This window comes from Acinonyx jubatus, chromosome A1 (genome assembly GCF_027475565.1).
Source record: "Acinonyx jubatus isolate Ajub_Pintada_27869175 chromosome A1, VMU_Ajub_asm_v1.0, whole genome shotgun sequence".
Lineage (NCBI taxonomy): Eukaryota > Metazoa > Chordata > Mammalia > Carnivora > Felidae > Acinonyx > Acinonyx jubatus.
Genome location: NC_069380.1, coordinates 185,175,646 through 185,187,032, shown reverse-complemented (window position 1 = coordinate 185,187,032; position 11,387 = coordinate 185,175,646). Strand labels below are relative to the sequence as shown.

The 11,387-nt window shown below is 40.0% G+C and overlaps 1 protein-coding gene across 7 annotated transcripts; it reads left to right on the top strand.

Moving 5' to 3' along the window:
* Nucleotides 1-1,847: 1,847 nt before the first annotated feature.
* PTTG1 (PTTG1 regulator of sister chromatid separation, securin) lies at nt 1,848-9,458 on the top strand. Of its 7 annotated transcripts, none has more exons than XM_015063860.3 (6): nt 1,848-1,999; nt 2,398-2,498; nt 2,875-3,056; nt 4,705-4,798; nt 8,384-8,542; nt 9,308-9,458. In XM_015063860.3, the coding sequence occupies exons 2-6, from the start codon at nt 2,408-2,410 to the stop codon at nt 9,382-9,384; spliced, it is 603 nt and encodes a 200-aa protein (XP_014919346.1). In that variant the 5' UTR covers nt 1,848-1,999; nt 2,398-2,407; the 3' UTR covers nt 9,385-9,458. The 7 variants fall into 7 exon arrangements, with proteins under 7 accessions (XP_014919346.1, XP_014919345.1, XP_014919342.1 ...); XM_015063859.3 differs by having other exon boundaries at nt 1,849-1,999; nt 2,872-3,056; XM_015063856.3 differs by having other exon boundaries at nt 1,875-1,999; nt 2,371-2,498; nt 2,872-3,056.
* The last annotated feature ends 1,929 nt before the right edge of the window (nt 9,459-11,387 follow it).

Genomic DNA, 11,387 nt, shown 5'->3' with positions numbered 1-11,387 from the left:
AATATGCTGGACAAGAAGGAAGAGTATTTTGTAAGGTTTGGGTTCCTCCTGGAGGATTTTGAGGAGGGTTGTAGGGAAGCAAGGGTCAGTACTAGATGGGTTGCTGTTTGTAAATCTCAATTAGAATTAACTGGGATTGATTAGGATCTAGGTGCTGTTATAAGGTGAGGGTGATTTACTAATTGGGTAATTCCAATAATAGTAGGGAGTCTGGGGCATCACTGGTGAGAAAGCAGTGATCACACAGAGAGTGGTTTATAGCATTTTACATTTACTGCATGACCTTTGGAGACCATGCTTCCTGTTGTAGGGGAAGACTGACCCTGGGGAGATAAATATCTTGCACCCAAAGACCTAAGGAGATAGAGAATCCCCACTTTGAAGCTTTAGTACTGTACAGATTGGTTTCGAAATGGACACTTTTGTGTGCTGATGATGTAATATGGAGCTGAAACATTTAGGAGGAGATGCAGGGTGAAAATAAGGGGAGGAGTAGGAATCAAAGAAAAAGGACAGGGAAGGGGCAATAAAGGTATAAATGTTTTTTGTCCTCTTTACCTTCTTGAGTTAGGATCTTTTTTCCTTGATGCCTAGCTCAGTGTCTAGCATTTAGTTAACATTCAATAAATATTTATTGAATGAATTAATCCTTCAATTCTGGTCCTGAAATGCTAGGGAAAAAGGGCCAATGAACTGACATATATTGAGAACTGCATCCATGCCAGGTGTAGTGTGAAACCTTTTGTGAAATAATGTAGGCTCAACTGCTCTCTCCCAACTTACCTCCAAGTTAGAATGTATCTGGTGACCTGTGGGGAGTAGGGATTGGATGACACTGGTCAACTTTGGTCTTTTGAATTAATTCCTTTACCTCGTATTTGTTCAATCTGTTTCCATTTACTATAGAAATAGGAAAAGGTCATTGATTTTTCCAAGCATAATTTCTCTCCTTAACTTGGAAATTAGAATTCCTTTTCTGTATTTTTATTATTCCCCAGATCTTTTTCTCATCTTTCTGCCCTCTCCCACCAGGCCCTTCTAGGCAGCTTTGATGACTGTATTGTTGAGATGTCAGAAGTTTAAAATAATCCTATTAAAAATAGAATTTGAAAGGAAACCTGAATTATGTATTCATGAGGATCATCATTTTGTTCATGAGCCAGATTCCTGACGCGGCATCCTAGCCTGAAATGTTAAGGGTTATTCTGCAATTAGGGAATAATTAGTCTATTCTTAATCACAAACCTAAAGGAATGACACAAACATTGCTGTTTGATTTATCTGTATTTACACTGCTTCTTAATTTTTAATTCTTCTCTTCTGGTGTTCCTTAGAGGGAATAAGTTGTTTTCTCACTCGACTATATGTTTGTTTTTTTTCTTTTTTCATACATCTGTTGAAATACAACTGTATGTATCCATAGTTCCTCAGTTATTTTTCTAATGACTGCAATGCCTTTCCTCCAGTACTGCCTCTTCTTTTTTATTTGATCTGGTCCATTTACTCTTTGGACAAATAGTTAATTGAAGACTTTAGGAAAATACTTCTGTTGCCACTTTGCCTTGACTTTTTGAACCTCACAATCATTTAAGAACTTCCTGGCTGTCCTAGAGTCTCAGGAAAAAAACCCCCAAATCTCTGTATCTTGATATCATGATAATCATTTACTTATTGGAATAGAAGACCATATTCACTCCCTTTCTATCTCTGTGAGGAGCATGTTAAAAACACCTACAAGTAAAGGTGTCAGCAGGTTTGATTTTTTTTCTTCCCAGGAAGCAAGCTACTAACTTCCCGGAAAAAGCTTTCCAGGCGGTGAGCTAGGAGCTTAGATTCCTCCCATTGGTTCTTCCTGGAGCCCCACCCACGGTTCCGCCTCCTGGGCGGATGAACCAATAGGGGCGTGAGTTGTGGTTTAAACGCCGGGTCTGGCGCAACCGCGGCAGGCTGTCTTGGAAGAGTTTGGCTGTTGGCTCTTACGTGGGCGAACTGAGTGGTCGTGAGTGTTGGGCGCGCGGGGCCCGCGAGGAAGGAGGTGGGCTGGGAGCTGGAGGTGGGAGGACCTGGGGCTTCCCGGGATCTTCACTAGCGCCGAGCTAGGTTGAGCCGCGGACTGGGACCGCGGACGCAGCCCTCGGCAGTTCGATTCTGATGAGTACTAGGACCTGTGCCAGCCCTAAACCGCCGACTCTTCTGGAACTTAGAGCCTCTGACCCAGGCTTCAGGAGTTAAGAGCTGGATTAAATGCCTGTTGCCTGAAGAACGGGCTTCGCTGTCTCCTTAGTTCTAGTTTTTGAGTGGCGTGCCCAGGGTAGAAAGTTTGGTTTTTGCTACCTACATCATCGCTTCTCTCATCTTCCTAACCCCCAGGGTCTAATATGTATTTCGCACCCGCAGCTGATCCATAATGGCTACCCTGATCTTTGTTGATAAGGAAAATGGAGAACCGGGCACCCGTGTGGCTCCCAAGGACGGGCAGAAGCTGCGGTCTAAGCCTCGTAAGTAAACGGGCTGCAGTCAGAGTCACCGTTGAGTCCGGAGTCACCGGAATCAATTGTGGGCGTGGCTTGGAGTCGGGAGCAGAGGGGAGGCATCAAGTATTGGGGAATGCTCCTATTGCGATTTGCTTATGTTGGGTTTCTTTTATTTATTTATTTTTAACTCTTTACATGAAAGAGTATCTTAAGTATCTTAAGCGATTATTTAAGAGCGTACAAAACTGAAGTACTGTTAGGCATATGGCCAAGCCACTGTCAAAAATTGGGATTGAGTCTGGGGATGAGAATTAGGCCAAGTTTATACACACAATCAGTCTTCAAGTTGGGCAGGTTTTACTGCCTGAATAATCTTATGGTAAGACTTTTTCTTCAGCAGTCAAAACTTTAGATGGGAGATCTCAGGTTTCAACACCACGTGTAGGCAAAATGTTTGATGCTCAAGCAACCTTGCCTAAAGTTACCAGAAAGGCTTTGGGAACTGTCAACAGAGCCACCGAAAATTCAGTAAAGAACAATGGACCTCTCAAACAGAAGCAGCCAAACTTCTCTGCCAAAAAGGTAAGTGTTGGCTGCAAACTGGTTGTCTAAACACTTTAGCACTTTTGACTCTTAAAATGACTATAGGCACCCTACCTTTCTTGTGAATAGAAAGAAATATAGGCTACCAAACACCGATTAGCAGGAGGGAATCCTGTTCTCTTTGTGGACTTCCTCTGTGCCTCAAGATTAGAAGTCTCACAAGCAGCTGGTGAATGTTGTTGCCTCACCTGCTCTTAACTAGCGTTGAAGCAGATTGGTTGGTGGTATCTACTTACAGATACAGAAAGTACTGAGAGGGAGGGTACTTTGCAAGAGGTCACATAGCTAATATAATAGCTCATGTGCTGCCACCCTCCTCCCAGTCTCTTAGAGTGAGCACCAGGTACTCTACTTTGCAAACATGTTGACCTTTGTGTGTGTGCATGAGTAGCAGGTCAGTGCATCCCAGACTAAGAAGACTTTGCTGTGAAAGATGACTTCAGCATCTAGATTAACACTTTATTTGAATAATTGTCTTAATGTATATTAGGAGGAACACTAATAATTTAGATCAAAATAAAACTTGTAATGTGGTTTAGGACAAGATATGTTTTTTATTTTTATTTTTTTTAATGTTTATTTTTGAGAGAGAAGGGGAGCGGCACATAGCGAGAGGGAAACAGAATCCCAAGCAGGCTCTGTGCTGCCAAGACAGCCTGATGTGGGGCTTGCACCCACGAACCATGAGATCATGACCTGAGCCGAAATCAAGAGTCAGATGATGCTTAACCGACTGAGCCACCCAGGCGCCACCAAGATGTCTTTTTTAAAAACTAAGTTGAGTAAGAAATGTTAAATTCAAGTATTGCAAGGCTATGACAAAAATAATGAGAATGTGACGTAGCACTGAAGTGTGGGAAACCCTAATTTAGAGATTTCCTCTAGGGGTGCCTGGGTGGCTCAGTCGGTTAAGCATCTGACTCTTGGTTTTGGCTCCAGTCATGATCTCGGGGCTTCTTGGGTTCAAGCCCCTCATTGGGCTCTACGCTGGCAGTGTGGTTCTCTCTACCCCTCCTTCCCCCCGTCTCTCTCTAAATAAATTAAAGGAAATATTTAGTATACACATATGATGTAAGATTAAATCAATAATACGTAGGTTTCTGCTTTGGCCTATTGTAGACTGCCTACCTGCCCAATTTAGGCTAGAGAATTATCCAGGCTACCAAAGTCCTTGACTGTCTTTTGTTGGCTCTTACTCAGTGTGTATTTCAACTTAATATTAACTAAGCAAATAAATCAGGTGACACTGATGGAAACACAAATGGAAAGCGCACTTCCAAAAGCCAAAAATGGCTTCTAGGATTAGTTTCTATTTGGGTGACTCCTGCCCATTTTCTGTGTCAGGTTGAGTGATTGAGTTGATTAGCTCTGAATTAACTCTGTATTCTTGGTAACTTAGGCTGAGAGTTGCTGATACTTAAATAACAGACTAAACTCTTTAGCCGTGCTACTAGAATTGCTTGCTGGATTGTATTTGTATGTAATTAATGAGAACTAAGGATTACAGTTGCTTAGAAGTCCGTGTGAAAGTGGTGAAGCAGTCACATGTCTGGAAGACTTATGATCTCTTGTACTAATCTATTGACAAGGTTTCCACTCTCATTCATATTTTCTTGGGTGGTTTTAGGTAACTGAGAAGACTGTCAAAGCAAAAAGCACTGTTCCAGCCTCGGATGACACCTATCCTGAAATAGAAAAATTCATTCCCTTCAATCCTTTAGGTAATATTTTTTTTTTTTTGTATTACAAAAATGCTTTAGTCTTGAGTTTCTCTTAGAATCCTGTTCAGCTCTAATTTGATATGAATAGACCTCTGACCCCAAATTGTAATAAGACTCTCTGAATCTGGTCTTTGCACAAATGTATTTGGTGGTGGATTTCTTTGTAAGGAACCTCTGAGGTCTGAAGGGGAATTGGTGCCAAGGTGTGGAGAACATTGTTCCCGACCTCAAAAACTTCCCACATAAGGGAGATAAGATGTGTTCACTAATAGTGAACAAGTGTAAAGTGGACATTATTCCTGGCAAGGGTTTTTGAAAGTGGGTTTTATGTCAAGTTGAACAATGTCTGAAAAAATCCACATAGTCTGTGAAAACGTGTTTCTACTCCTTCAACCTGCTATGTGAATCAAGTATTTTCTGTTACAGAACCACCTTTTCAAGCTTTTCCCATTTGAGGAGAGGCTACTGTATCTAGGCTTTGGGTGCAGTGGTTAACAAAGACAGGTCCCACCCTGAGGGAGCCCATGATTGGGAGGGAAACCCCAAACGAATCCTCTCACTGTAAGTGAGCAAGGAGAAAAACTGGTCCCTTAGGGGGAACTGAACCTCACCTGGAAGAGTGGGGAAGGTTTCTTTTAGGAAGTGACAGAAGTTGAGTTTTAAAGGCTATCTGGGGATAGCCAGGTGAAGAAGGGGAGGGGCAGGGCAAGAACACAGCACAGAAGTGTGTGCAGAGATCCTGAGGTAGAGCTGAGGACTGGAGGGGTTCTGGGAAATGAAGGCAGAGAGAAGGACAATACGGATGAAACTCGGGAAGGTCACACAGAGCCTTCTGCATTTCTGAACTGGAACTTTCGGCCTTTCATCCAAAGGCATTTAGTCATCCTGTACACATCCAGCTTGTCCCTGGCTTTTATATAATACAATTCTGCAGTTAGTGTCCTCGAAATTGTACTGTGAGTTTGTGAGGATAGCTGGAGAGTGGACTTGAAGGATTGCTGAGTCATCTCAAAGGGGAGGTGATTAAGTTTTGATACAATGTAGTGCTTCCATGCTAATGATTACAATTCAGCCATTAAGGAAAATGGTGAGGTAGATTTATGCATATTGATCAAGAAGGATGACTACAATATGCTGTGTTTGAGGAAAGAGCTACTAAGTTGCCCCCCAAAATAGCATAAATTACTGAACCCACCTGCAGTGGATGAGGATGCCTGCTTCCCCTACAGTCTCTAACGGCAAATGTTTAAAAACTCTTAACCTTATCAAAAAGGCAGTGGGTATCTCATGGTTTTAAATTGGGGTGCATGTCCATGTAGTGAGCATATTTGATCATTGGCCTTCTATAGTTTTTTTTAACTTCCTGTTTGTATCTTTGTTTTCCTTTGATAATGACTTTTTCAGCAGCTTTTGTGGATAAAGGAGATTAGCTTTATTAGGTTGCAGACTTTTTCTTCTGGAGTCTTTTGTCTGTTTATGGTTTCCTTTATAATTCATTGGTTTCAGATTAAGTAGTCACCATCCCGCAGTTCCTTTTTAACTTCTGGGTTTTAGCAGTCTTGGAAAGAGTAGGGTAATTCCTAGTATTTAGGCTTTAGAGAAGTTTCAGACTAGAGAAAATAATCGTTCTCCCCCATCTTTGTTCTTTTGAGGAAATGCTAACCCCCTTGAAAAAAGGAAAGACTCAATATTTAAATTCTAGTTTAGTTACTGTCAAGAAAAATCTATTGTATTTTTTTAATTAAAATTTTTTAGGGGCACCTGGGTGGCTCAGTTGGTTAAGCATCTGACTCTTGATTTTTGCCTTGGGTTATGATCTCATGGTCTGTCCTGGGATTGAGCCTCCATGGTCAGTCCAGCATGGAATTGGCTTGGGATTCTGTCCCTCCCTCTCCCTCTGGCCCTCCCTCACTCGTGTGTGCTTTCTCTCTCTCTCTCCCCTCTTTCAGAATTACTTTAAAATTTTTAATTTTTTTGATCTCCATGCCCAACGTAGGGGTCGTACTCATGACCCTGAGATCAAGAATTGCATGCTCTACCAACTGAGCCAGCCAGGTGCCCTAAGAAAAATCTTTTTGAAATAATTCTAAGAAGTAAGACACTTGGATTATAAAGAGTGTTACTTAACACAATGGTTCTCGATTTTTTTTTTTTTTTTTTTTTTTTTACGTCTGTGACCACTCTTAAAAGTTAGTGAAGACCCCAAAGACCTTTTGTGTGTTGTTTAAATATCCTGTATTGGGAATTAACACTGATTAAAAAAAACCAAACCCTCAAAAAAAAAAAAAAACCCCATTATGTAACTTTTTTTTTAAACATTTATAAAACATCTAGAAGAATGACATGGTTTTATATATATGTATATGTGTGTGTGTGTGTATACATATATATTTTTTTGGTTTTATATTTTTGAAAACTTGGTTAATTTACCTTAACATAAAACACCTGTATTGTAAGTCTGCATTCAATCCATTGCATCTCTTGTTTTGGTTGAAGTACGTGGAAAAAAATTTGGCTTCCTGAAGATATGTAGTTAGGACAGGGAGGAGCATTTTAATAGTCTTTTTAGATAAGTGTGGAGAGTTCTTTCCTATAACACTAACACCTAACAAGTGGCAATTTCTGAATGTATGGTTGAAATGTGTAATCTGAAACCCTGTCAGTGAACATTTTGTACTCCGAAAATAAAATCCATTGGGCTGTTCTGCATTTAAATGCAAAAATAAAAGATACATTGAATCACGCATTGATCATGTAGAAATGATGATTCACGGGGAAATGTAGATCATCCAAATGTTGAAGTGTTTCATTATGCAATGTCAAATATGCACCCATTAATGTCACCACTGATCTCATTGGAAAAGTGTAATATTAGGAAGTTGTCAAGCTAAAGCTAATGATTACAGATAAGTTTTTCAAAATTCTAGTGTTTTTTTTTTTTTCCTTGAAATTGTGTATTTTGTCGTTGGCAACAGATACTGTTTTCCTTGAGGTGATGGACTTCTTTATTCCTCTAAGGAAATGTGCTACAAATACCCAAGTCTAAGCAACTACAGTTTGTCTTTCCATTGTTATTTCAACTAAACAGTGTTTCAGGATAAAGGCCTCTAGTTTAGCTTGAAAACCAAATAATAGCACAAATCTTTTTTCTTTGAGCTCACCGTGGTACTTGAGTATGCAGCAGAAGTGCTTTATGGAGTACTTCTCATTTCATCATACAGAATACTAAAAAGACATGTTCTTAAGGGTCGAGAGCTGACAAAATTAATACTTTTTACTGCATGTGGTAAAGTGCTATGTGAAGCTAGCATTTTTTACTGCAAGCCAGTGGTATTGAGGAATATAAGGACTACAAAATACAGTTTATTGCCGCTGCCTTGATTTGTGCTAAGGCACAGCAAGCAATTCCATCCATTACTGCTTTTGTACCATCATTGCAAATGTCAGCACAGTGGAAGAATGTGTTAATGTTATGAACAACATATTTTGACCTCATGGACCCACTGAAAGGGTCTCAGATCACCAGGGGTCCACTGACCACCCTGAGAACCACTGCTCTGATAAAGTGCTTTGTCTTTGTGGCAGATTTTGAGAGTTTTGACCTGCCTGAAGAGCACCAGATTGCACACCTCCCCTTGAATGGAGTGCCTCTCATGATCCTTGATGAGGAGAGGGAACTTGAAAAGCTGTTACACCTGGGCCCCCCTTCACCTCTGAAGATGCCCTCTCAACCATGGGAGTCTAGTAAGTGAACAAGTGTCATTCTAGAAGAGCTGCAAATTACTTGTGTCATAATACTTTCATTATCGTGGGGGGCAGAGTTGTATGGAAGGTTAACCTACAGGTAATTTCTGTCTTTCAAACTTCAGGGATAGGGTTTCAGAGTAATGAAAACTCTTCAATTGGTACTGTTTTCAGTCTCAAATGCCCAGCCAAAATGAAGTCATTCTGGAATGTAGATAGTCTTAGATACAGAAAACAAGATTAAGTTTAGCCTATGGCTTCTTAGGTTATAACTTGAAGTATAACAAACTTGCTTGGAATGAGAATTCCAAGTTATATCTAAAGCTAATCTAGAACCAAGACCCCTGAGCACAGTAGCATAGAATGACAAAACCTTACGGCCAAGGTTTGAGGCCTTGGTTCAAACTGGTGATTAAAAACCATCAGTATGTTTTCTATTTGTTCTGATGGGATAGCGTATTCCATTTTATAAGTTAGTGATATTGTTGGCTCTTGTGTGGGTCCTTAAAAACAATAGTTTTAGGCATGTCTAAGATTCATTTCCTAATGAAGATTAATTCTGGGATCTTAGCCACATTCAAAGCAGTGTGTGGGTGTGAGAGTGTATGTGTATGTATGCATGCGTGCAATGTCTAACTGGGGTGGGGTAGGGATTCAATATGCAAAGGGGAAAATAAGAAGATAAAATTGACAACTAATGTCTATGTTGAGATGGACGATACCTAAGGGTTTGCAGATATTGAATAAGAAATTCCTGTTTTCTAGATCTGTTGCAGTCTCCAAGCGTTCTGTCGACCCTGGATGTTGAATTGCCACCTGTTTGCTATGACTTAGATATTTAAATTTCTTAGCACTTAATAGTTTGTATGTTTTGTATTAATAAAGAAATTCTTTAATAGACTCTTCCTAATATTGTAGTTGGTTTTCTGTGGAATTTACTTAAAACAGTATGAAAATTAGTGGAAGTGTTTGATAAGGGTCTGTCATCGGACAACGGAAGTGTATCTGACTTGAAAAGCTTACCTTAAAACCTTTTGGTTTGTTTTAATTGTGAATTTAGCAGCTGCTTCCCTTCAGAAGCTGTTTTCCTTGAAACATACATCCCTCAATGTGTACTTTATTGCCTTTCTGTGGCTATTAACTAGTGACAGTTATTAGATCTCTTAATTAGAAGAGCCACTTCCAGCTCGTTAAATATCTATTGCTAAGCATTCTTTATTGCTGGTTCTGTTTGGTTTCTAATGACTTTAAATCTCAGTATTCAGTAATCAGAATTTGAAAGGCTCTAAATCTTCTGAGATCTTCAATTAGGTGCTTTAAAGATTGCAGCAGATAATTTACGGATGGTAATATCCACTCTTCACCTGTAGGAAACTCCGTTTAGTTGTTCACAATATATCGTGACCTGGTTGAAGTGTTTATAATAAGCATTATTGTGTTTATGACCCTATTTTTCAGTTGAGGACAGTGAAGCTCAGAAGTTCATTGATAGGCTAGAGACATGAAGAGTTATTACTTTGATTCCAAATCTGTGATTGGAATCAAAATATTAGATTACAAACAGTTGCTCATGGATTTTCTTTTTGGGGGGGATGAGAGGGATGATCCCCCCTCCCCCCCAAAAAAAACAAATGTTGCCCCCATTTAAAATTCCAAAATTTCACATACCTTCTGGTTTTGGAGCTTCTCTTGGAAAAGCAGATTTGGTGATAGTTGGCCCTTGTTTCCAATACTGAGACTGGCAGCGGAGTGTAGGCTACCTTGCAGGTGGAGTGTGGGCTTTCTGTCCTACAGACCCTTTGCGAGATGGCCTGAAAGGAGAACTCAAGTGTTGCTTCTGTCTCTTCTCTGATCACTTTACTTGCTTGGTCCATGTAGGCAATTAAATTGATCCTTGCTTAATACCAACCTATATAGGAAGTCTTTCTCCTGAGAGGTCTGTAACATACATAGTCAAGTTAAAATTTGAACCTTTCTTTTCCATCATTGCTGGTATCCTATGTAATTTGCTTGAAACTGAAAACTAGTGGGAGTGTTTAACAAAGGTCTGTAATCTGATAATAGTTTATTTGATTGAAAAAGTTACCTTAAAACCCTTCGGTTTGTTTTAACAATTTATTTTAGAAGCTGCCACTTTTCCCTGAAACATACACCTCTCAGCATGTACTTTATTGTCTTCATTATTAGGAAGCAAACCAGGAAGTGGCAAGATAGGCATGAAATACCAGGAACACATATAGACACTGATGCTGAATTTAAAACTTTTACCTTTTAGGGGCGCCTGGGTGGCTCAGTCAGTTAAGCATCTGGCTTTGGCTCAGGTTGTGATCTCACAGCCTTTGGGTTTGAGCCCTGTGTTGGGCTCTGTGCTGACAGCTCAGAACCTGGAGCCTGCTTTGTATTCTGCTTTTCTCTCTCTCGCTCTCTCTGATCCTCCCCCTGCTCAAGCTCTGTCTGTCTCAAATATAAACAAATATTAAAAAAAAAGTTAAACCTATGATTAAAACTTTTATCTTTTAAATATAATTGAATAAGTCTGACTCGAATTAGAGACATTTTTTTAATTTAATTTTTTAATTTTTTTTCTTAATTTTTAAAATGTTTGTTTTTGAGAAAGTACAAGTTGGGGAGGGGCAGAGAGAGAGGAAGACACAGAATCTGAAGCAGGCTCCAGACTGTGAACTGTCAGCACAGAGGCCGATGATTAGCTCAAACCCATGAACTGCAAGATCTTGATCTGAGCCGAAGTTGGACACTTAACCAACTGAGCCCCCCAGGTGCTCCTAAAAAGACTTTTAAAAGAACATAAAATAGGGCTACTAGGACACATGGCTTTAAGGAAGAG